General features: G+C 40.3%; 3 protein-coding genes across 3 annotated transcripts; all 3 read left to right on the top strand.

The window, feature by feature from the left end:
• Nucleotides 1-1147: 1147 nt before the first annotated feature.
• Nucleotides 1148-3551, top strand: caiap (CARD- and ANK-containing Inflammasome Adaptor Protein). The gene is made up of 2 exons (XM_072696048.1): nt 1148-2548; nt 2660-3551. The coding sequence occupies exons 1-2, from the start codon at nt 1148-1150 to the stop codon at nt 3512-3514; spliced, it is 2256 nt and encodes a 751-aa protein (XP_072552149.1). The 3' UTR covers nt 3515-3551.
• Nucleotides 3552-4665: 1114 nt separating this feature from the next.
• On the top strand, nt 4666-10250 carry LOC140576577 (uncharacterized). The gene is made up of 5 exons (XM_072696035.1): nt 4666-4757; nt 4921-4961; nt 5092-5166; nt 6229-6418; nt 9796-10250. The coding sequence occupies exons 1-5, from the start codon at nt 4691-4693 to the stop codon at nt 10197-10199; spliced, it is 777 nt and encodes a 258-aa protein (XP_072552136.1). The 5' UTR covers nt 4666-4690; the 3' UTR covers nt 10200-10250.
• Nucleotides 10251-14726: 4476 nt separating this feature from the next.
• faslg (Fas ligand (TNF superfamily, member 6)) lies at nt 14727-17991 on the top strand. The gene is made up of 4 exons (XM_072696022.1): nt 14727-15113; nt 16027-16072; nt 16208-16264; nt 17366-17991. The coding sequence occupies exons 1-4, from the start codon at nt 14817-14819 to the stop codon at nt 17767-17769; spliced, it is 804 nt and encodes a 267-aa protein (XP_072552123.1). The 5' UTR covers nt 14727-14816; the 3' UTR covers nt 17770-17991.
• Nucleotides 17992-26102: the final 8111 nt, after the last annotated feature.

Raw genomic sequence — 26102 nt, 5'->3', positions numbered from 1 at the left:
AAAAGTAGGATTTATTGTTCACTAAAAAAGTCAAAATAGTTATAACTAGCTAGTTAAAAGATGGAATTTCTTCTCCATGCCACCAATCGTCGCAGGATTGTCTTCCAATCCACCAGCGCACCCCATTTAACGTAGCTAGCACTAGTGCTAATGAAACGCCGGTTAACTACCTGCAGGATTTTAGTGTAATTTGCATGTCTTCTAGTTTATTAATGCAAAATGAAAAACAGCTTCTTAGACCTACAGTCGTATGCAAAAGATGAGACTTTTTTTTGGTGATTTTCTCTGTGACAATATGTGTTAAATATCTTTCTACAAATTTAGAGAGCAGTTCCTATTTATTTGGTTAGTAAGTGTTTGCTAGCTATGTAGAAGCTAATGTTATAAAAATTACAAATAACATTCATACAACAAGTAGTATTTTTACATCGCTGTGTTCAGTAAAACATCTCTAAAGCTTTCCTCATGTGAGTCTGGGATTATTTAGAGTTATCATTCAACACCTGGTTTAATAATTCAGTGCTTAATGATGTTAAATGAGGTGAGCTGATGGTGAAACCAGCTGAAAATGAGAATAATTAATTCACTGTATGTTTACTAGCATCTGTTCCAATGTGATCTGGAGGTTTTACAAGCAAAAACACTTATTTATCCATATAAATGTCCTTGGATGCCTAAATCCTCTTCACAGCTATATATATATATGTGTGTGTGTGTGTGTGTGTGTGTGTGTGTGTGTTAAGCTCCACCTGAAGAGATATTGTCTTACATAGTCTTTTACATGAACACAAACACAAATGCTTGTCATGGTTGCAGTAGTCAAGAAGTAGAAGATTACTTGGCACTTGAAGCTTAAATAAAGAGGGTGATCTCAACATTAAACTACCAGAGAACAATACCCTATTCTTTCCCTCTATTTCTCAGAAACCTAGACTGTTCAGATCTATCAGACTTCACACTCGAATGTATGTGGACGTCCGCCTGCATTTTCTCCATATCTGGTTGCTAAGAGATATCTGAATGCTTGGTAAATAAGACAGAAGCCATTTTTTGCAGCTACTTGCTATTATGTTCAGAGCTCTCTGTACTCCTTCAGATTCTACTGCATTTGATTCAGGGATCTGACCATTTCTTAACAGGGAGGAGCATGGGTTCAACCAAGTTCACAAATCCTTATGCTGTTGAAGTGATCCGGACTAAGGAGAAAGAGCTAGTCTGTGGCATCTCCAACACTGAAGACTTGTTGGATCTTCTAGTTGCAAATGGAGTCCTGCTGCCTGAGAGTAGAGTTCTTGTGTCCAGCATCACGGCACGAGACGAGAGGAACTCCAGAATGCTCAGCATCCTAGTCTCGCGTGGCGAACGAGCATGCCGAATTTTCTTCTACCCCTGCCTGAAGAATGCCGAACCTGAGCTGTACCAGAGCATGAAGACCTACGTAGGTGGGCTGAACCAAGACATTAGGGACACACGAAGGCAGCTGATTGGGTATCTTCTGGAGAAAGATGTTCAGGGGACAATTAAAAGCAAAAGGAACAAAAGCAGAGATAATTTCAATGAGACTGTAAAGCATAAATCGAAAAAGGCTGTGGTTCCTCCATCATCGGAAGAATTACAGAAGAACTCTGCTAAGCACACATCAAATGTAATTCTCACAGCTGTGTCTACTGGTGACATATCGCTGTTACAGGAACTTCTAAAAGGCACAGTTACCAATGACAGAAGCTCATCTTTCGACACCCTCCTACACATTGCTGCGGCTCACGGTCAAGTGGCGATTATAAACTTTTTGCTCCGTAAGGGAGCCAAACTGGATCTGAGAGACCACCAAGGCCGCACTGCCCTACATAGAGCTGCAGAGGCTGGCCACACAGCTGCTGCAGTGGCCCTTGTTAGGGCTGGAGCTGACATCCACGCCAAGGATCAGGCCTCCAAAACTCCCCAACATTTAGCAGCACAAAATGGTCACGAGAATATTGTCAAATCACTGATCGTGGAGGAAGCAAGAAGCTGCAGGAATCAGACTACATTCCTGCACATGGCTGCAGTGGAGGATGACCCAGAACTGGCTGGCATTTTGCTACGGAATGGCGCGTCAGCAGACACCCAAGACAGCCAGAGGAAGACGGCATTGTTTTATGCCATTAGCTGTGGAAATGAGAACACGGCTGCTGTGCTGCTTCAGGCTGGCGCCCAGGTCGATTCTAAAATCATGGAGGCAGCGTTTGACTTAAACAGGGAGTCTTTACTGTCTCTGCTTCTGAGGAACATCAAGAACACAATGTCCCAAAAGGAGCTAAAGTCTATTCTGTTCAAAGCAGTTAAGAGAAATTTGGATGGGGTTGTGGCTGCCCTCATCAACAGCGGAGCAGATGCTAATGTGCGTGATGATCTGGGATACACACCACTGCTTCTGGCCACAGAGCTGAAGAATGTGGAGGTGTTCAAAGTGCTGGTCTCTAAAAAAGCCCACTTGGATAAAAAGCTACCCAACCAGACGTCTGCTCTTCACTTGGCTATCCAGAGTGGCAGTATGCCAGTAGCACAGGTGTGTACACAATTTCACAATTGAATTCATGTTTGTATAACATATACTGTAGTACATACAGAGAGTGGCATCATTACCACTGACCACGTGTCACATACTTTTTTTGCCTAGATATTACTGGACAAGGGTATTGACCCCGACAGCACTGGCCCCAAAGACCAGACACCTCTGCATCTTAGTGCCCTGTACAACCAGCCTGCTCTGATGGCTCTGCTGCTCCGCAGAGGGGCTCAGGTCAACGCTGTCACTCAGGATGGCCTGACCGCTCTCCATCTTGCCAGCCAGAGTGGGCACACAGAAGCAGTGGCCCAGCTTTTGGAGGGAAAGGCAGACGTGCATGCTCGGGACAGACAAAGCAGGACAGCCCTACACTGGGCAGCTGCTCAAGGTGAGGCGGGTGTCATCAAACTTCTCCTCTACACCGGAGCCGACGCCAGCGCTGCTGAGAAGGAGAAGAAGACTCCGTTACATCTGGCAGCAATGGCAGGACATGCTGAGGCAGTCTCGACACTGCTGACCGGACAAGCTAACAGTGGAGCTAAAGACATGGATGGCTGTTCGGCCCTGCATTACGCTGCTGGGAATGGGCACGAGAGTGTAGCCGCCACTCTCCTCACCTCTGGGAGGAATAAAAACGTGGACGAGAGGAACGTGTGGAGGAGGACACCGCTACATTTGGCTGCAGAGCACGGGCAGGAGCTCCTGGTGGATCTGCTACTGGAGAAACAAGCGAAGATCAATGCCATGGACAACAATAAAGACACGCCATTGCATTCTGCCTGTCGTGGAGGGCATCTGGGCACAGTGCAGAGATTGGTAAACTGGACTCAGGGGCAGAGGGCAAACCTGCATGCCACAAACAACGTGAAGAAAACAGCTCTGCAGGTGGCAGAGGCTGAGGCCTCTCTTAACCACCAGAGCATTGCTACACTCCTGAAGAAGAAAATGTTTCTCATTAAAAAGTAAATATTGCTGCTATCCAATGAAAAGCATGTATCTCCATTTTTGTCCCATTTTTGTACACACTGTATCAATAATTCTAGATGAATGGACCAGTAGAAATGCTCTTGTTTTACATTGGTTTCCATTTAAAGGGAAGACCATTTATGCCTTCTCCTGTAATGTCACCAATATATTTATATACATATACACACACATGTGACTTTGTAACCAGTGCATATCTAAAAGCCAACAGGCTTTCATAAAAATAAAAAATAAACTTTTACTGCTGATTTTTAAATAATTAGTTAAAACATTACAACACCATGAATCCGCTTGTGTGATAAATGTGTATATTATGTTTAAGGAAAAGGGGAACGTACTGCATCTATAAATAAAAGCATTGGCATAATCTTGTCACTAGGTGTCACCCAAATACCATGTATACCAAACAGCACAACGCAATGACAATGAACCCAGTAAAAGAGTAAAGCAGTGTGGTGGCCTACAGGCCTATTGATAATGTACTCTGCCATTAAATTGTAAACCTTAACTCTTGTAAGAGTTTTCACAGAATAATGCACTTCAGCTTAGTTTCACTGTGTGGATTGGTGATCAGACTAAGACAGATGCAGAGATGTTCAAATGTAATGTATACCTGTAGATTGTAGTTAAAGGATTTTCACGATACGGATCCCAAATGAGGTTTTCAGGCCGTCATTCAAGCATTAAACATAGCTCGGGTTTCTCTTAGTATTTCTACATAACTAAGCACTGTGGTTGTACCACAAACTAAAATTCTGTCAAAATAAAAGTCCCTTTTAAAATGAAAATTAAAACTTCATTTGATTCTCGGAATTGAAAAGTATAGTTTAAGTAAACCGAAGACATAAAACATATAAAAATATACTCAACACTGACTAACAAACTTAAAACGGGTCTAAATGCTATGAATCAACATATTAAGAGAAAATTATGCTTCAACTAGGGCTGGTCAGAAATACACTTTTACGCTGGAAATTTAATCGTATAATGAAAAACAACACACCGCTGAGATAAGCGGATTTTTTAAGGGAAAAAGAGGGTTCCCTTGTACCACATTTTATTAAACATTTTTTATGAGCGGGTCTTTCCGTGTCACGTGACGCCTAAACGTCGGCGAGCCGCATCACGTGACTTAATGTTTTCCTACCATGCTGTGCGATGGCTAGAAATGAGGAGAAACAGCTTGGAAAACTAAATCGATTATGGCTTCAGAAGGAAAGAGAGGGTAAACTCTGCTCGCAACATGGCTAAACGTCTCAGCTTGACTTACAAAGTGCACGTTGTAATAGTGGCTTCTTCTTTTACGTTAGCCACCTTATGTAGCCTCCGTTAGCTTGCATGGTGGGAGTCTAACTGTTCACCTTTGCCCTGTCTGCTTTTCATTCTAGAGGGGCGCATTAAGGATATTAGTGAACCAAGACCAAAACTTGTGAGTTGAGTCATTCACTCCACACCTGTACTGCAGCACATGCACTAGCTAGCTAATTTTTACCAGCAGTAAGGGAATCATTAGCTAAGTTAATCATATGTGAACTGAATCGCTGTATTCCTTTCTGTAGGCAACACTGAATTCTGTTGCGGCCGTGAAGAAATGGATACCAAGCATCAAGAATGAAATCGAGTACTACCTTCAGGTATCCTGACCAAAACATCAGTCCAGTGCAGCTCACAGGCTTCTCTATACAGCTCATAGAGAAATCAGAAGCTGTGTGACCTCTATCAGTACACCTTCATTAAACCTGTAGAGTAGTAGCATACTTGAGCAAATGTTCAGTATTTTAATTGAGTATTATAAATAATATTAGTATTTTACAGAGGCATCATTATGACTAGACACTTAAACCTTTGCTTTCAATAGAGAAAATAACATACTTTTTGCTCTTTGCATTTTCATTTAGACCTTCAAAGCACTCCTTTAAAAACATGGGGTTTTTTTTGTCTTATTGTTTTTACTAGAACGTGCAACTAAAATGATGTCCATGTAAAATTCAACTGCCCATAAAATAGGCTCATTTATATTTGTGTTAAGATCAGTACAATCTAGATAAAAGTCTTAAATGTTTAAGTGCCAAAACGTCCAGTTTGATGCAGCACCCACAGTTTCGCTTTGAACTGTAGGTTTTCTGTGCTTGTTCCATCACGGAATTTATGTCCGGCATCTCTCAGTGAACCACGCTAAATAGGCTATTTTAACAAATCATTACTGCTGGCATGTATTTTAATATATTGCTGCAATTACAAATGCTTTGATATTCATGTTTTTTTTCTTTACTTTTTTCCCTATTTTTACATTGTTTGCTTTTGAACAACACACCAAAAAACAGACAAAGGCAAAGCTCAGTCAGATGATATAATTCCACATAGAATATCAGAATTGGGCTGGTCAAAATGATTGGCTCCGTCAACTTTATTTGGTATTGCACCATTTTTGAAACAGCCGAAGTCAATCGTTTCTGTAACCACGAATGAGTTTCTTACACCCCTCTACCAGAATTTTAGACCACTTTTGCTATGTCTCTCAGACTTGAAGGGTGCCTTCACTAATCTTGAGGCAAGGAGGGAGACAGATAACTGGGTTTTGAATAGTTTAATGCATCTGAAATGAAAAGGAAAATTGAAGGAAACTGTAACATAAAACTGTAATCTAGATTTATAATCTTTAACCTTCTGTCCACCTCTCTCTTTGATAACTACAGCAGTCTCAGTTGTCCCACTACCCAGAAAGGAAGATAACAGAGTTCCAGCAGCAAATTGAGCAGCTGGAAAAGGAGTATAAGCGTTACCTCAACAAACTGCGATCTTTGGACCCCACCTGCAAACATACGCCCTGGACTCCCAGAGCATATACAAAGAGAAGGCAAGACTCAGACAGCAGTCAATGCTTTGGTTAGTATTTCAAACATCCTTGATATTGACAAGTAACAAAGGGAAATCTGGCATAAATGTCTTAGGTAATGTATTGGGCCACCATAAGCCATCACAACATCAACACACACACACACACACACACACACACACTTATCAACCATAAGATTAAATCTTAATATGCCTAATATTGTATTAGGCATGTCAGACCTCTAAAGTTTCCTGTGGTATCTGTGTACCAATATATTTGCAGTAGGTTCTGTAATTCTATGGATTCATGTTTTTTGCCCTGGACATTCCACAGATGCTTGATCAGATTAAGATCTGGAGAATTGAAGGCCAAGTCAGAACTTTGAACTCTTTGTCATGTTCAGCAACCCATCCTTAAACAATTAGGGGGGGTAGTATGTGTCAAAGTAACCTCCACATGAATGCCAGGACCCATATTTTCCAGCAGAACATCCAGAGAACGGCACTCTGCCTCGGTCAGCCTGCCTTCTTCTCATAGTGCATAGCAATGGCACTCTGACGAATTGGAGATGCTCTAACCCAGGCATCTAGGCATAATTTTCACGTTTGAATGGAAACTGTTGGTGGACATCCATTTTCAGGTCTTTCCTGAGATGTTCAGTTGGGTTCAAGGCAGGGCACTAGCTGGGCCACTTAAGGACATTCACAGAGTTGTCCCTAAGCCACCCCTGTGGTGTCTTGACCGTGTGCTTAGAGTCATTGTTTTGTTGGAAGGTGAACATTCACCCAGTCTGAGGTCCTAAGCTCTCTAGATCAGGTTGTCATTGAGAATATCAATGTACTTTGCTCCATTCAGCTTTCCTTTCACCCTGACCAGTCTCCCAGTGCCAGCCGCCAGATAGTTAAAACAGACCAGACTAGAGAAAAGCACAGAGTGGCAGAGCACTGCAGTGACTATTGCCCTTCTAGACATTTCTGCCATCTGCACACAGCATCTTTAAAGCTCAGTCAGAGTGACCATTTGGTTTTTGGTCACCTCCCTTACCGAGGCCCTTTTACCCCCAATTTCTTTGCAGGCGAAGTTTGAGGCGGCCAGCTCTAGAAAGAATCCTGGCTGTTCCAAAGTTCTTCTATTTAAGAATTATGAAGGCTCTCTTCAGTGCATCAGGATTCTTTTTTTGTAGCCTTTTCCAGATCTGTGCCTCCACATAATCCTGTCTCTGCAGCTCTACAGACGGTTCTTTCCTCCCATTTTTGCTCTCATATCTGTGAGACCTTATGTAGACAGGTGTGTGACTTTCCAAATCATGTCCAATCAATTGAATTGACTACAGATGGACTGCAATCAAGGTGTAGACACATATTGAAGAGAAAAAACAGAAATGGGAGACCCCCAGAGCAAAATTTCAAGTATAGTAGCAAAGGGTCTGAATAGTTATGTCCATGTGAAATTTTAGTTTTTTCTTTTTAATAAATTTGCAAGAATTTCTAAAATTCTTTTTTTATTTTGTCATTATGGGGTGTTGCGTGCAGAATGATGGGAGGGAATTTTTGTTTGTTTGTTTGTTTGTTTGTTTTTTAAGAATGAGGCCTCAACATAATGTGGGAAAAGTGAAACGGTCTAAAGACCCGAATTGATCTGTTCTGGATGGATGGACGGACCATCATCTTTCAAAAAATGTTTGGATGATGGAGGTGGTAAACATTGTACATAACAGAGCCACAATACCCTGTGACTATAGAGAATATGAATCCTTGTGTAAGCTACACCTGCACTTACCACTTGTGGAGGATATGGTGAGTCATCTCACCAGATCACTATCTCTGTAGACCACTACCTCTGATTTTAGCCCCAATGCACTCACCACTTGCAAGCTTACTGTGGTATCTCTCTTTGTGTTGAACAGTGGATGGACAGTTCTTGCTGTCACAGTCTAATAATATTCTGCATTTTCAGAAAAGCTGTTCTTTAATTATTTTGTTGTTGTTGCATCTCACTGTAACACACACATATTGTGTTTAGTGAATGTGAGCTTTACACCATGATTTCTAGTTCACTTGTTTCCTATAAGTCTCTGCTCATATTAAAATACTAGCCACTCAAGCAGTCTTGTGACTGTAGCTAATTGGCGTCATAATAATTAGATCTTCTTGCCATCCAAAATTGAGGTCAACTGGGCCTGCTGAGCGTTATAGGATATTAATTGCCATAATTATCACTCTACAGTACACTCATATAAAAACAGCTGCATCTTTCCAATCATGAATTTAAAGTTGTCATCTCTCCATATATTGATGTACTAAACCAAAAATCTTCAGCTGACACACTAGAATCCATTTTTGTGTAGATCACTATTAAGCCCAACCCTAGGAGGCCAATTAGTGACCTCATAAGGTTGATTAACTTTAAGTTATTACAGAATGCACTATTGGAAACTAGACTGAACTAGACTTCATATAATCTAGCATTCACTATGTTAAGATAAAAATGTTTAGGGTTGCAACAATCGACCAATAATAATAATAATGTTGATTATTGAAACAAATGATTGATTATGAGTTGGTTAGTTACCAATTAACTCTTATGTAGCTATCAGCTTTTAAATTTAGTGTGAGGTTTTTTTATGCATTAGCTAACTAACAATGAAGACATTAAAGATAAAAAAAATCTCCAGTAAGTTTTTTTTCTGTCAAAATTTAAAACCAAAGATGTGCAGCAGAAGTAGCAGCAGTGAAATGTAACACAAGTCAGTAAGTTAGTCTTCCCTTAATCAGTATTCCCAGAATTTTTATATCAGCTAAAAAAAAAAACTGTACTGGACTTACTGGACTGTAATTTTAGCTTTCAGTTTGTGACTTTTGTTTTGCAAAAGCTTTTGCTGGAGCCGCACTCAAACTGATTGGCTCTTTTTGTTGTAGGATGGGACGTATTAGTAACCTGCTAGCTGATTGACTCCTTTTCTTAATGGGCAAGACTTTATTTGTAAACAGACGCCATGTTGATCGTTAAGAGAACTCCCAATTACTTTTCAACTAGTGGGAAGTCTCCTCATGTAAAACGTCTCCGGGTCGACTGACTTGGTACCCTTCTTACACCCTTTGTCCACATGAGACTTCATCGATATAAGACATCAGAGTGATGTTGCTGTAGATGTCTGGCCGTGTTGCCTTAGGCTCAGTAACATAGGCGGTAAAATTGTATTCCACACTGTTCTGGTTGGACTTACCCAATTAATCCGTGCGTTCTGAACCGCCAGGCACATGCACAATGATGTCACCAGCTAATCAACTATGAAAGTAGTTGCTAACTAATTGGGTTGTCAGTTTTAGTCGACTAAGTCAATTAGTCGCTGCACTGCTAGACATGCTACACATACTTGATTTTCTGCTTTTTTATATCATGACATTGTTCTGAATCTTTCTCGCAGTGAAAAGGCTCTGCGTTCCTGATCCTGCTCATGAAACTAGTCCTGAAGAAGGAACAACATCTGCCCCATGTAAGCAGGATCTGCATAAACAATCAACCCCCAGCTGCAGCCCACCTTCTGATTTTCCAGACCAGGACCTCCCACTCTCTTTTGACCGCACCAAGCTAGCTGTAGCAGTGTCTGGGTCTTGGAGAGCCCCCTTGGAACAGCTGAAGGACAAGAACACTCTGGCATGTGTCCTGCGCAGCGGCTTACCCAATCTGCACAGCTCCATTGCACCAGTTGAAGAACCTCAGAAACACCTGGAGACAGAACAACCACCCTGTACTGAAAGGACTCTGAATAGGACCGAAGATGTGCTAGGACTGGGGTGCTACTCATCTTCGTCAGATGATGAATCCTAAAAGCCTGTGCATGTTTTAAATTTTGTACAATAAAATGTATATATTTTTCAAGATTAGTGTTCCCAGCGAATATTAGAAAAATAGAATACAATTTGAAATTCTGATTATTGAAGAATAACGAGTAAAATAATGCAGCATGATCTTGTAACCAACTATAGTATCTATACTTCTGCAACACATGTAAGATTAAGCCTGAGTTTCATAAGGCGTTTGCATTAAAAACGTCTCTTCTGAAATACATCACTTATGTGATGGCTTTAGGAGGCTTTTCCTGAGTGGGTGTCCTTATGTACATCCAGCAGTTTCGCATTGAGACAAAGAAGCGCAGTGTGTGCGTGCAGGGATTACATAATAGCCCCACCACAAAAGGCTTTGAGATCTAGTCTGCTGCACTGCTTACTGACTTATCAGAAAGCAGAAAATGCTGACTCAGAGAGAGAGAGATGGGTGCTGCTTCAAATGTCTGGTCGCTGCGAGGCAGCCCACGTCCAACCCCAAAACCCCTCAATTTTTTTCTCATTCGCAATGTGAACTGCTTACTCTGTGACGCTTCGGGGAAATGAGGCTTCACTGATTCTGAGGCTATAGTAGAAGAGAAATGAGGTGTGTGGCTTTATTTTCACATCAAGGGTTTCCCATTCCTGTAAAGAGAAACATAAAACCTGTCCTCTAAAGCTCTACCTGTGAAACACATCTGTCACAGGAGGTTTTTCATGAATGACATCATTGCATCATGGTTTCGTTTGTCTGATCTCATAACACACCTGAACTTTTTCTCGCCTTACATGCTAATTTCCACAGTTCACTTAACAGGCAGATGCACATGACACTAATTAGAGTAAAAACGAAATAGGGAAATGGTATTTTTATGCTTCAACAAAAACTAATTTCTCTACAAAAGTATTCACTTGCCCATCCAAATCACTGAATCCAGGTGTTCCAAACAATTCCATGGCCCCAGGTGTATAAAACCAGGCACCTAAGCATGCAGACATTTGTGAAAGAATGGGTCACTTTTAGGATGCCACCTGTGCAACAAGTCCAGTCGTGAAATTTCCTCACTTCTAAATATTCCACAGCTGTCAGTGGTATTATAACAAAGTGGAAGCGTTTGGGTACGTCAGCAACACAGCCACGAAGTGGTCGGCCATGTAAAATGACAGAGCGGAGTCAGCGGATGCTGAGGTCGCCAACTTTCTGCAGAGTCAATCGCTACAGACCTCTAAACTTCATGTGGCCTTCAGATTAGCTCAAGAACTGTCCATAGTAAGCTAAGTGGAATGAATTTTCATGACTGAGCAGCTGCATCCAAACCAAGCTCAACGCAAAGCGTCAGATGCCACTGGACTTTAGAGCAGTGGAGAGGTGTTCTCTGGAGTGACGAATCACACTTCTCTGTCTGGCAATCTGACGGGCGAGTCTGGGTTTGGTGGTTGCCACGAGAACGGTACATGTCTGACTGCATTGTGCCAAGTGTAAAGTTTGGAGGAGGGGGGATTATGTTGTGGGGTTGTCGGCCCCTTAGTTCCAGTGAAAGAACCTCTTAATGTTTCAGCATATCAAGAGATTTTGGTCAATTTCATGCTCCTAACTTTGCTGGAACAGTTCGGGTATAGACCCTTCCTGTTCCAACATGACTGAGCACCAGCGCACAAAGCGAGGTCCATAAAGACATGGATGAGCAAGTTTGGTGTAGAAGAACTTGACTGGCCCTCAACCTGATAGATCACCTTTGGGATGAATTAGAGTGGAGACTGAGAGCCAGGCCTTCTGGTCCAACATCAGTGTCTGGCCACACTAATGTGCTTCTGGAAGAATAGTCAAACATTCCCATAAACACTAAACTCCCAAACCTTGTGGAAAGACCTCCCAGAAGACTTAAAGCTGTTTCAAAGGGTTGGCCGACATCATATTAAGCCCTATGGAGTAAGAATGGGATGTCACTCAAGTTCATATTCGTGCGAATGCAGGAAAGCAAATACTTTTGTCAATATCTATCTATCTATGTATCTATATATAGAATATTATGGCCACCTACTTAATAGTTGAAATAGCCGTCCTTGGCTCAGCGGACACTCGCAAGATGTCATGGCATGGACTGTATTAGGTGTCTGAAGGTGTTCTTTATAGAGGTTAAATGAGCGGTTTCAGAGATGCTAGCACCCTTTGCCCACTGTCACAGTAGATGTCTGAGGTCGTGGATGTCTGACCACCCCTGGTGTGTATAAAGATATAAAGATATGTATGCTGCTACTGTTACTATACCATTCAAACGTCACTGTCTGGGAAAGGTAAACACAGTTAAAACACAGGAGAAGAACAAATAGTCATCAAATATGTCTTTTTATATGCAGTTATTCCATCTAATTCTACCTAATTTGTATTGGTTGATAAATTAAGATGTTCCCACAAAGTAAAGTTAATAGAGACGGCACCAATATGATATATCAGGTATCAGCATAAGGACACTGGAGGGAAAAAATAATGAATCTGATTCAATACCGTAACAAACCCAGCCTAAAATAGGCCAGATTCACACAGTGTGATAGTGTAAGCTCATAATATACTGTATTGTTATCAGCAGACACTCTTAGACAGATTCTGATACAGGGTTCAATACCAGTATCAGAGAAGAAAAACAGGGTATTGACGTCTTCAGAAGTGAAAAAATTGACAAAATCTCCCTGTTCTAATCAGATCCTGATATATTGTTATGCTTTCAAAGCACAAAAGGGCTCATAAATCAAACATCCAGACATCTGTGTCCCTCAGACTGTTACATAATAAAATAGCGTTCAAGTAGTATATGGAATTTAGAAGGATTTTCCCAGTCATGATCTGAAAGGTGAAATGCAGTGTAAGCATTAGCTGTGAGAAAAACCTTCCATTTTGGTGACATGTTGTGAATCATTCCTGGCACTACCTCACTCATGATGGCTGAATCTGATACGATTGAGGCCAATTGTGGGGACGTAGATGAGTCACGTTTTGTATTTTTTATTATTATTTTTTTTTGCACAGTGGTGCGGTCTAGCTTGTAAGATACTAGACTTAGATGTAGGGATCCAACTAGGCTGAATGTCTCCTTGTCGACGCGACAGACAGCAAGGGGCTCTAAAGTGTTTCCATCCATGGAAAGGTCCAACTGCTGAAGGAGAGCGAGAAGGAAACTTTTCTTCGAATACAGGACTGACGGGCTCACCAGAACGGATGGAAAAAGTCATATGAGTGGTCATGACTGATTTAGCGTACTCACTAGGGGGAGGGGTAAAGGGTTACAGACTGACAAATTGAACAATGGCAAATGGACAGACACTGCATTTCCGAAATCAAGCAGACGGTTCCCGTAAACTTGTGCTGAGAAAGTGTGTGTGTGTGTGTGTGTTAGTGGCGGGTATGCTGCAGCAGTTGTACAGGTTAAAGTGATGCTGCTCTCATCATCTGGTTCAAACCACACCACTAACCTCCACCCCCTCACCCTCTCCGTTCTCATGCAGACCCCCGAGAGAATGCAAATTGCAAGACTGAAAGCACATGCAGACACTCAGTGCGTTTCATGTGGCAGCTTCTGTTCCTCGGTGGTTGTTTAATAGGGTTACTGAAACTATCTTAATGTGCTGCATCATTGTTTACATACACAATCAACCCGCATTTTCTAAAAGGGTGATCGCATTATACAGTTTGCTCCTTTCAGTTTTTAGAAATGCATAGTCCCCCTAGACTGGCTGCTCAAAGCCTTCGTGGAGCGTGTTGAGCTGCCTCACCCTGCTTACTGGGTAACAGATCTCACTTAGTCATTCTAATCGTTTTTTTTTTTTACAGCTTTCACAAGCTTTCATTGCTCAGAGCACTCTTCTCCTGACAGCTAAGAAGAATCAACATATTCGTTTTCTGCTGACCTACATCATTAAAAAGGACAGAGGTGGTCTTCTGAAGAACTCTTTCTAGGTCATTATGGCACACCGTCTTATAAACCGGTAATGCATAGCAGTGACCCTAAAGCAGCCCATAACCACAATCAAAAATTTTATTACTGGTACATCAGTAAGAAAGAATGAACTGCTGCAGTGGATAAATTACACTCTTAGCAAGGGTTCTAAAAGGGCACAAAAGGGTTCTTTGACTTGTAAAAGTAGAGGAACTCTCTGTGGTACTGTATAGGTAGCAAAGAGAGTCATTCAAGAACATTATAGAGAAGAATCATTTAAGTATCTGAGGGGTTCTTTGAGTAGTTATGGTTCTATGTTACCATTGCCTTTCCTAAAGAACACAAGCAGCTACCAAGTACACAATAAATCTGCTCATGCATGACTAACTAACTGTAATGCATGTAAATAGTATAGCTCTCTGAGTATACGAACTGAAAGAAGGCCAAGAGTGAGTTTTCCTGTCCATGATGTCACTGTCATCAGAATATATCTCAGCATCTTCAAAAGGGCAGATGCAGAGAGAGAGAGACACCAAGAGAGAAGATACGTGGGAGGACCATATAAGAAGTGACGACCACATTAGTCCTTTTTTTTTTTTTTTTTTTTTTTTTTTAAAAAGGGGGGGGCTCTGAAGTACTCCTACTTCTTAGACACATACTCACCCTTGGACAGATTAAAAACTGTAAGCATGAATGGTAACCTTAGGTACCAGTATCCACAAGTTTTCACAGTGGATGCAGCAGCAGGCCTTCCTCAGCAGCAGCATCTTCACCCTCAGATGGCCACTGCAGGGACTGAGCCCTCCCTGGTTCCCTGCTGGACCTTTCCTCCTGCTCGCTTCCAGACCAAGAGAAGAGGCTGTGGAGGAATGAACTCTGCTGCAGGAACCCTCCTGATTATGGTGCTGCTGGTGGTCTTTGCTGCACTAGGACTGGGAGCCTACCAAATCATGAGACTTGAAACAGAGGTGGCAAAGCTCAAGCAGGTGAGAGGCTACGTTCTTTCAACAAGGGTTTCCATATATTACCAAAGCCAAATAGCTGCTTTAGTGCCTGTAAAGAACCACATACGACAGGTTCTCTGTTATACTGAAGAACCTTTTAATCATGCTTAGAACAAGTGAAGGATTCGAAGGGTTCCTTGAGGTGTCATGCACTGTTATTTATAACCATTGCCTTTACTACAGGACCCTTGATGAACCCCTTTTTAAGTGTCTTTTGGAGGTCATGTTTTCTATCCTGTGGGTTTATGTTTTGTTTGTTGGACTCATAACTACCTACATTTCTGTTTACATATAATTTTACAGAAAATGGATATTAATCAGTCATAGTTAAGCAGGTGAATTTTAATAAATAAAAATTTGACTTAGTTAACCCCTTGTTTTTTTTTGTTTTTGTTTTTTTTAAACTACTTAAATATTGACGAGCTAATGGGTAATGTATGTAGTTTTGAGAGTGAGTATTTCAAGTATAGGTCCCCATACAGGCCCCTGAAATTAAGGCCATTAAGTAAATCTACAATTGCCTGTATTAATTTCTACATTCTGCAAAGAAGTAGATTTTTGTTTTTAAAGCATAGTGCGCTGAGCATTTTCTCTGCTTTTTGACATTTACTTTAGCGCACTTAGACCGGAATCACCTAAAAAAAGATCAATGTTTGTGGTCACCAGTCCAGCAGTACAGGATATCCTCTACTCAAACCAAAGCGCAATGAAATGTACATCTCACCTTCTTAAGAAGTGAAGCGAATTAGCATAAAGGGCACATAGACACTCTCCATACACTCTCTACTTTATCCTCATCAACACTTTAAGAAGCTTGTGTGAATATTAAGTCTGAAAATCTCATATGAATGCATAATTTAACATCCTCAATGTCTCTCTGTTTCTTTCATGGCAGGAAATGTACAAACAAACTGAAAGCAGCGCGCCCCAGAAGCTAGTTGGTGAGTTGTTATACTTGTTTCAAGTTCTCGTATGTGGTTAGATCGTGTTTATCACCGCTCATCAGCTGTTAAATACAGCAGACCTACAAGGACAAACATCATGCCATCTTATCTTATCTTTTGCCTCGTTTTCAGGACACCAAATAGACGAAATCAAAGAGACCAAGCATCTCCAAGCTGCACATTTGATTGGTAAAGACCATTTCCTTCCTCTAAAGGGTCCTAGAGTGTAGTTCCTCCTATACAACATCGAGCATCAAGAGTGGGATCCGACTGAAAGACTCATTAGAGATTGAACCCAGGCCACACATGAACACACAAACTCTCCTCTGTGTGGTCTCTCTGATCCTGCGCAGATCAGAACTACAACTAAACTTGATCATGTAGAGTCCACCTCTCAAACCTTAAAGGTGTTGTAGAATGCATTAATTCAGTGTTCTAATTTGGTCTCTGGTGGCTACATAGAAAGAAATGGGGGTTTGGTTGTTATATACATCCTTCGCATCCCTATGTCTTGGTCTTGACTCAGAATGAAACACACTGATTTTTATTTAATGTGATGAGCTCCACTCTGATTGGCTGGTTTACAGCAAGGCACCATAATCGGTCACACAAAAGTGACATACTGTTACAAAAAAACAATGTTACAGTTATTTCCCAGTCTTACCAGACAGTGCTGATCCTGTCTTGTGGTGGGCTAGGGTTCGTTTTTAGTCTAGCACATAGACATGCTCACTTCCTGGGCCTTCGAAATTGTGATTCTCTCAAAACACTTTTTGAGTGTTTGTGATTTACAGCTTCACCATCTTTCATAAGGGCTATAAGGGCTTTTGTTAGTGGGCTGGGTGTATGTAGTAGCACGTATTTTGGGTTGTAAATAAAATGAGTCAAGACTGTTACATAACAATGTTGGGGTTTTGGAATTAGTCTGCTTTACAGCCCTGCTTTGATTCTGCCAGATTTTCTTTTCATGAAATTTCAGTCATGCCAAAGAAAATTACCATTTTCCATTCTGGACATCTTTAACCCCTTAGGCTTATTACACAGTAAGGTGTATTACTCAGTAACTACAGGGGCTTCTGTACAAACTGGTGGGGCTATTCTTTGATATCATTTTGTTATAGCACTTTCAGCCCATCGGCGGACCGAAAGGGTTAAGAAGCTCATTTGTAAATGAATACTACAAATTGTTTGATAACTTATTTGAAATGAGTGTGCTTATGAGAGTGAGGAACAGAAGTGTAGACCCACCTGCTGACTAGTAGTATTAACTTTCTCTTTATTTCCATTCAGGAAAACATCAGGACACACTCTCGAAAACCTTGAAGTGGGAGTCCAAACACGGCCGCGCTTTTACAAACGGCATCCTGTACCGTGACGGCGGCCTACAGGTGAATGAGACGGGTCTCTACTTTGTTTACTCGCGTGTTGAGTTCCTTGCAAGAAACTGCAAACGAAGGGACGCTCTGGCTCACAGGGTGTATGTGAAGAGTAAAGTGCGGTTGCAAATGCTCATGAGCGACCACAAAGAAGGCTTCTGCATGGCTGGGAGCACGGAGGTGTGGACATCTGGAAGCAGTCTTGGCTCCATCCAGCAGCTCAAGCAGGGCGACTGGGTCTTTGTTAATGTGTCTCAGCCTGCACTGCTCAGCGGCAACTACCACAGTAATTACTTCGGCCTCTTCAACCTCTCCTAAGCCCTTAGATAGGGATAAGGAATCTGCTCATCTTCTCAGAACCACTTATAGCCAAAACTCTTCTAAAGACAAAAGGAGGTGCCGAAAAAGGGGCCACTGGGCAGGGGTCATCAGTTTCATGCTAATATTTGCAATTCTGTGACGGTTTTGCATTCACTTAATATCTGTAATATTTTAGTTTGCAAATGCCACTGCATCCCTGCAACCAGTTCTATTTATTTCATTGACCTATGTTTAGTTTGCAATATATATATATATATATATATATATATATATATATAACTGAACATACATCAATTGTGAATAATGGTCATATTGATCAGTATAAGATGTCTATAACAAGTATACAAAGATATAGTATCTTTTCTATTCTCGAATAAATTATTGTTAATAAAGTCTCTGTTTAAAATGAAAGTTTCAAATAGGAGCAATGACTTGATCCTTCCTACACAAAACATATGGTAATGTGGTCATTTTACTACATAGTTTGCTAGTGTAAACACATAGTAGCTGATGCTGGCAAGTGAGAATAGGTAGGTGGACAGAAACAGAGGAAAATATGTAAACATGCCAAATTAGCATTTTCCAGGCCTACATTTATACTAACCATACAGGCAGTATCATGCAGTGTGAGTCATAGCTTACCACTTTAGCAAATTCAATTAACAGTCAATGGTGGAAAAGATTTAACTCTTAAATGGGGTTTAGAATGAATGACTGTCTGTAGCTGCTGTGTGAAATATTGAATAGCTGCACGCTGAGGTTTTAAATACTCGAGCTGGGCTACAAGGCGACTTTGCAAAGTTGCAGTTTCATTCCTCATCATTTCTGCAAAGACCCTCATCCTGGCTTCGTCACAAGCCTGCAGATACGCACATACTGTTGCACATACACACTGATTTCTGTGATGGGGTTTTAGGTGCAGCCGACACAGTGCTGTGTTCTTTTTTTTTTCGGTTTCCTTCCTGGGTTTGGGGACTTAGAGGTTCTACTAAATTAAAAGAAAAACATGGTTCAGTCTATTTGTAAACTGTCATATCATTTACCTGTAGTTCTTACTGGTCTGCCGTCTCACACTGTGGTTGCTTTACACAACCTTCAAAGGACCAAGGTAAACCAGGGTGTTGCCTTATACACTTATACAAGGTGGAATGGTAGTAGGGCAACTTGATGTATTTGTAAGCTAAATCTGCATGATACGATTAAGCAATTAACATCGGACCGCCGTCTGTGGCATGCTCAGTGCTGTGAAAAATTCCCCCCTTTTGATTTCTACTATTTTTGCATACCAGCTTTAACTGTTCCCCTTGAACGTATATACCAATTTCTATGAGGATCTCAAACCATTTATTAAGGATAAATATGCAAATCAGAGGGACAAGATACTTTTTAAAATGCTAGACTTTGAAAAAGGCATAATTTTTTTAGGACAAAATGAACATTGAACACTGAAGTGGGACCAATATTTGGATCTGAAACAAAAACACATCCCCAAAAAAGTTGAAAACTGTAGTCTAAAGCTTATATTCAATGATGTTTTTGTGCGATATGTATGGAAAAACAAGAAGCTGGTTCTCAGGCTTTGTTCACTCTGTGTTGTACAACAGAAGAGGACTAAGGTATAGATATGTTCAGCAGATAGCTAACATGCAAGCTTTTCCATTAATGCTTACATCTTATATATATATCTTATATCTATGTATGCTAAGCTAGATATGTTGAACTACTGTACCACTGGCTTTCCTCTTCTTTTTGAATGATGAAAATAACCACAGAAAACCACAGAGAAATGGCTTGAATCTAATTGGGAAAAGTCAGATTGATATCATGCAGCATGAAGATCATCTGTCCTGCTTAAATCTGATGTGCCATAAAATATGATATGTCACCACTGGACATGATCGGACTGTGTCAGCAAGAACAGCTACATAGATCCATCCACAAATGCATAGAAAGAGGTAAAGCAGGACTTTGTTTAAAGCAGCTTTATGCAAGAATTGGTATTTCTTGCTCCTGGGCTCCCCCCATAGTCAGGAAATGTAATGTGTGCTTTTATAACCATCACTAAATGACACACTTTATGCATGCATTTCTGGACAAGCTGTGAGACACAGAACAGTCACTGAAAGTTAAAGAAGCATGTGGACTGACATGGTAGAGGAGTTTACATAAACATGACTCGGGTTACGCAGTGTTATGCCATTCTTGCAAGCATTGTCCTGCCGCAGTTTCTGGCGTGCAGAGGCCACAGTAGCAACAATCGAGAAACAACTCTCACTACTAAAGGTCAGTGGAGCACCAGCATTATATAATCAGCAGCATAGCAGTAAAAAAAAGTTACATAATGTTGCTTTAATGATCGGTTTGTAGCACATAAGCCCCTCATTACAAAGACAAACACGCATTTGAGAGTTCAGTGGTGCTAAAACCACAGACGCTGGTCTACAGAGATATGGAAAACAAAAATGAGCTGGTGAGATGAGTCATCCTTCACCTTAGACTGCATAAGTGGGCAAGTGCAGGTGTATCTTACACCAAGATAGTGCTTAACTCCTACAGTGAGGGGTTTGGTGGGCTTTGCTATGCTATGAAGGAAATCTTGGTTGCTGCTTGGTTTGTGTTCACTTGTGCCCTTCGAAAAAAGGGTCTTTGCAAGTTAATGCAACTTAGCTAACATGTCCATGTGTGACCTGTATGTGTATGCCCACCAGCGTCAGTGATGGGTTAAGCTTGGGCTCCATCTGGGTTGTATACTGCACATGGGGCCTACATGCGACAAACCCACTCAGAGCCCATGCCCACCTGGAACCCACCTAGCCCACATTTCACCCATTTGAGCCTCACATGAGCATATTGGCTGGGAAACTGAGGGGTCATTAAATTTTTTGGTGAATGTGAAAATGGTTGAATTCATTTGTTGTCGCCCTCATAGACACAATATCTACCAAAGTCAGTTCAAGACTTATAGAAGATTGTGGACCATACTCTAAAAAAAATGACAAAAGCCAACCATTAGGATTGGTGTTATATTTTTCAGTATGAAGTGGAGGTTATTTAGACCTTTAATATGATCTTTGCAACCACACATTGTGTTTTTTTTAGAGCATGGTTCAAAGAACGTTTTATAGCACCTTTGTTTTTTAAAAGTTTGGAACAGGGACCTCCACCACCATCATGAAGAATGGCCAGAACAGTTCCAGATAGTTGTAGAGTCTATGAAAGGACACTAAAGCTGTTCCAGTGGCTCTTGGTGGCTCAAGATTTAACTTTGTATATATCTATTTCCCACGGAGTAGAGAAGCAGCATAGATCTTGAAACAGCTAGAAACCACTTTCAGCATTTCCTGTTATTTTCATAATCAATAGTTAATCTCTGTCTGTGGTAGCAGCAGAGTTTATCAACACAGTTAGAAATAAACATCAGGAAATCCCTTCTGCATCACGTCTGTATCACTGTCTCAGTATCTCTTAGACTGCCTACCGGTCTGCTTGTTTTCACACCTGCATTTTTTTCAAGTGTGTAGGATTTAAGGCACCCTTCATATTCCACTATTCAATGAGAAGATCAGTGGAAACATGGTCCACAGATTTCACTCACACACACACACGCCCCCACAGGAAATGACCATTGGAGATCCTCAGCCTACTATGAACTTAAAAGTCACTATTTATTTATAGCCTAGATTCTTTATGCACTTTCACTTCTTAGCCTTACAGAAGCAAGACAGTTACTAGTTCAGTCCAGGGTTAGGCCTAGTTGTTTACCACTGAAACACCAAAGAACTGAAATAGTTATGCAAAATGGCTAATCCTGACATTCAGAATTTGAGCTTTCACCAATTACCAATTCTAATAAAAACCAGTGGACTCTAATAGTGGTTTTCTTTAAGTATTTATGTTGTTTAGGTGAGCTAAGTAGTCATGAATCATCCTATAATCGCTCTACTACCTTATGGTACCACAGTGTGAGACAACCTAGTCACATAGTAAACCACATTGCTGACACAATAGACCCCAAAAGAAACAGATACTGACTTCTCCGGTGGTGCGACTAGAGTAATAGCCATTACGATAATAGCAGCACTTGGGGAACCCCCCCTCCCCGTCTATTAAGCCGAATCATAGCTTGCAGCCCACCCATCACAAAAAGCAGCCGTTGCGATGTAGTGATAAGGTTCGAACAATGATATCTGATCCAACATTTGCAGAGGTAGGCAAGACTCACAGACTGTCATATTTCTTCACATGCCTTCAGTGCCTATGAAAAGTTTTTTACCCCTTTGGATGTTTTCCCATTTTACTTCTTCTATAAATTCAGTCATGGTCAATATAATATTTATTTAAGTTTCCACACATTCAGAAAAAAGCTCTTTAATGTCAAAATGAAACCAGATTTGGACAAACTAATAGCAATATACATGCCTAAATACAAATCTAGAAAGTAAAATAAGTGACTACATAAATATTCACTCATATAATGTAAACATACTGACCGAATTCTACAGATGTTCAGGAAACTGGTGCTAGTGGCCTCACAATTAGCATAGATAGTGAAATGGAGATAACCTGAGTGCAGTGAATGTGTCTCCAGTGACTGGAATATAAAGATACCTGTCTGGAAGGTCCAGTCACTGGTTAATCAGTATTCCTGGCTATAAATAAAGACACCATGAAGACAAAAGAACACTCCACAAAGCTCAGAGAAAAGGCTGTTAAAGAGTTTCAGTCAGAGAACGGATACAAATAAGTTAAATCAGTTAAATCCATCGTTAGTAAAAGAAAGGAAACTTAGTGACCATGCAAGAGGGAGACTATTGACGGAGGCCACCAAGACACCTAAAGTACTTTTTTTAGCAACAACAGTGCAGCTGCAAAGTGGTAGAACCCACAAGTTCATAGAAGTTACATAGCATCTGAAATCATGTTTCTGGGGTACACTAGTCACTACTGAATTCCTAACATCAGAGTTGCTGATTTTGCTTTCTATTCTGTCTAAAATATTCATAAATAGACTGACTTTGTTTTACTTTGGACAGTTCAAATGTTCAAAAACATTTAAAGAAAAAAGAATTAAGTAAAATGTTATTTTTTGTAACAAATATTATCCTATAATTAACATTAATGCTAAGAGACAAGAATCAAGCAAACATAAAGGCAATTACTCAAAAAGGCAACCCATTACAAATTTCTTACCACAAAATCTAAACCGCTTATCAGCAGTAAGAATCAGAAAGCAGCATTGGGATTTGCGAGAAAATACAAATATAAGCCAAAAAAAGGTCTGCAACAAGGCTTAATGAATGATGACCTATGTGTTCTTTCTAGACCTCTGCTTAGAATCCAAACTATGAGGCTCATCAGTCAAGCATGGTGGAGGTAGTGCCAGGGTTTGGGAATGACGATGTAACTTTTGTTGATTGTAGGAGCAGAATGAATTCCGAAGTCTAGAGAAACACTGATTTTATATATATATATATATATATATATATATATATATATATATATATATATATAAATTTTCCCAGTAAAATGCACCCAACACAACTATGAACTTAAGGACTTAAGGAAAAAGTGTACGCTGCCAACGTTAATAAGTAGAGTAACAGTAACAGAAACAATATCTGATTTCTCCAATGATGGGACTAGAGTAATAGTTATTACGATAAAAGCAGCGGGAACCCCCCTCTTCTATTCAGCCAAATCATAGCTTGCAGCCCACCCACCACCAAAAGCAGCCAATACGATGTAGTGATAAGGTTCTAACAATGATGTGTTGATAAAACCAATCAAAGACTGACGTGGTGATTTTCCATTGGCATCCAGACCATTTGCAAAGGCAGGCAATAGACTCACACCATGTTATGTGAATTTATGCTTCCAGCAACTGGTGTGCCCCCCTTGAACAGCAAAAAAATTTCAACCTTTTTGAATTACTTTTTTTTTAGGTACTTCCCCAACATTTCTATGGTCTGGGCGACTTTGATTTCGTCTGTTTCAAAATGTTATATTTCTGGGGTTTTAACCATTTTGTTACAATGTGCTTATGGCCATATCTTCACATGAGATTGTATTTCTGGTAGAATCCATAATTTGCAGGTTCATCAATAATGGCAAGCCATCCTGTTCCCAAGCCTAAACCATGATACTGCCATGGTTCACAGTCGTTAGGGGCTTCTTATATTGGAATGATTTTTTGCCAGAATTAACAACATCAGGTTTGCCTGATGATTGACTTCTCAACTGTTCTGATTACCCTGGGACTTCCTGGAGAAGTCCACTCATTGTAAGAGTAACTATGGTACTGAATATCTTCAATTTGTACATGATCTGCCTCACAGCGTATTGGTGGACCATAAAGACCATAAATCTTTTTTCTGAGTTCCTTTAGTTCATGTTCTTGAAACATCTTATTGTTGTCCCCATTTTGAAACACTTAACTTCAATAACTTCTTTAAAGTAACTCCTGGAGCTTCACATACCCTTTCAGACAAACATTTTAAATAAATTACTGTAAATCTATGCTGTTCGCATCATTTGTTTCATTGGGTTCTCTTTATGTAGTTTAAGGAACGCTCACAACCTTCCTGATGGCACTAAAGGAAAAACAAAAAGCATTGGCATTAGCCCATTCATTCAAAAGTGTTAAAAGTCGTCACATTCATTACTCAGGTAGAAGTGGCGATACTAGGGTTTAAAAAGACTTCTGTAGAAGTTAAAGTATCAACTTAAGCTTTTTACTCAAATAAAAGTGTAAAAGTACTGGTTTCAAAACTACTTAAAGTAGAAAAGGAAAAGTAATGGTCAAAAGCTTAGGCTGTGCCACAGGGGCCTATAGTGCACTACCCCACCTCCCCAATTTTTTTTTCCAAAAGCCTTAATGACTACAATGTTCTATTAAAATGTTAATGTTAAAAATATTGGGCTGCACTAGGCTGCCTGTTTCAGCTGCAGATCTGCCCATTGAAAATGAAGCATTTTAGTAATATCAGATCTATTAAAAGAGCATCTCTGTGCACTACTGAGCATTAACATGTGTTTCATGAAGGGAAATGTAAATGTGGTGCTTAGTCGGGATGTTTCACTCAAATTCACACTTTCCAGATGGCGGATTTATCTGGATAGGACTTTTTTGTTTGTTTAGTTTTTTAATGTAAGGAGTAGAAAGGACTGATAAGTGGATGAAAATGTAAAAAGAGTAGAAGTAAAAAGTCAGCTGAAAAATAATTACTCCAGTAAAAGTATAGATAACCAAACTATTTACTTAAGTAAGGTAACAAAGTGCACTCCATATGGTATTCAGAGTGTTCTCAGTTCAGTTATAAACATGGTAAAATATCTAATCATGAGGTTAATCATCTTCCTTCACCACCACCACCTCCTTTTCCTCCTCCTGCTCTACTCCCTTATCCTCCTTCTTCTTCAGCTGCTCTGGTTGTTTTTAGTTACTAAAAAAACTGGCTGATAATACCCAACCCCAAACACATTTGCCAATCAGTAATCTTTAAGGCTTTTAAGGCTGCAAGGCTGTTTCTTATTGGTGGTAAAAGGTCACTGGCTTCCTGAGCCAGAAGTAGCCCCATAATGATATATTTATTTATTAATACATTTAGACAACCAGTCCTTAAGTCTATTGAGTTTACCTTACTTATTTCATTCTTGCATATATATTAATATAACTGGGGTGGGTGGGTTGGTTGGTCGTTAAGAAAGATGTTTCAGGCTTTCAGGGCCAGCTCGTGCATACATGCAGGGCTTGTGGTATACAAACTGAAACCTGTCTTCATGACATCACACAAAATCTGACTGTCAAGTGCCTCAGAGCACAACTTAGTGCTTAATCTATGTTACTGAGAAGCAAATCACTTTCTTTATGAATATTCAGGTGCTTAAGTAAGTGTATGCAGAGTTTAAGGCAAAGCCTGATGAAACAAGTTTAAAATAATATATATTTTTAAATATGAATACAAAAAATACTGTAACGAACTCATGATTAAAATGCATTTAAATATTGAGTACTCAGTGCTCGCCTTTTCACATGATTGTATTAAGGAGTCCGGATGCATCAGTAATAAAAATGTACTGCCAAATAATGACTGAAAAATCTCAAAGAACAGACAAAAATATTATTACAGCAATTATAGCATAAAGGAAGTACATATAAAGAAAAAACTTTATCTGAAAGATAGAAACGTATTAGGCTGGTGGGTAGGTTTTGGAACATATCTGACACCAAGTGAAAAAGAAAGAAACTAGTGTACCACCTCCTCCATTATCAGGGTGTTTTTCACAAGTCAACGCAGGCAAAGCAGTTAAGAAGGCGTTCTCCATTCGAC

This window comes from Salminus brasiliensis, chromosome 1 (genome assembly GCF_030463535.1).
Source record: "Salminus brasiliensis chromosome 1, fSalBra1.hap2, whole genome shotgun sequence".
Taxonomy (NCBI): Eukaryota; Metazoa; Chordata; class Actinopteri; order Characiformes; family Bryconidae; genus Salminus; species Salminus brasiliensis.
Note: the sequence above shows the minus strand (reverse complement) of the source record. Positions and strands in the feature narration are given on the sequence as shown.

What these genes read in the sequence shown, in the direction of transcription:
- caiap (XM_072696048.1), top strand. Translation starts at nt 1,148, where the DNA reads ATGGGTTCAACCAAGTTCACAAATCCTTATGCTGTTGAAGTGATCCGG. An exon ending in GCAGTATGCCAGTAGCACAG is followed by an intron (nt 2,549 to 2,659) that starts GTGTGTACACAA and finishes TTTTTTGCCTAG; the next exon opens with ATATTACTGGACAAGGGTAT.
- LOC140576577 (XM_072696035.1), top strand. Translation starts at nt 4,691, where the DNA reads ATGGCTAGAAATGAGGAGAAACAGCTTGGAAAACTAAATCGATTATGG. An exon ending in GTGAACCAAGACCAAAACTT is followed by an intron (nt 4,962 to 5,091) that starts GTGAGTTGAGTC and finishes TCCTTTCTGTAG; the next exon opens with GCAACACTGAATTCTGTTGC. An exon ending in AAATCGAGTACTACCTTCAG is followed by an intron (nt 5,167 to 6,228) that starts GTATCCTGACCA and finishes TGATAACTACAG; the next exon opens with CAGTCTCAGTTGTCCCACTA.
- faslg (XM_072696022.1), top strand. Translation starts at nt 14,817, where the DNA reads ATGAATGGTAACCTTAGGTACCAGTATCCACAAGTTTTCACAGTGGAT. An exon ending in AGGTGGCAAAGCTCAAGCAG is followed by an intron (nt 15,114 to 16,026) that starts GTGAGAGGCTAC and finishes CTTTCATGGCAG; the next exon opens with GAAATGTACAAACAAACTGA. An exon ending in CCAAGCTGCACATTTGATTG is followed by an intron (nt 16,265 to 17,365) that starts GTAAAGACCATT and finishes ATTTCCATTCAG; the next exon opens with GAAAACATCAGGACACACTC.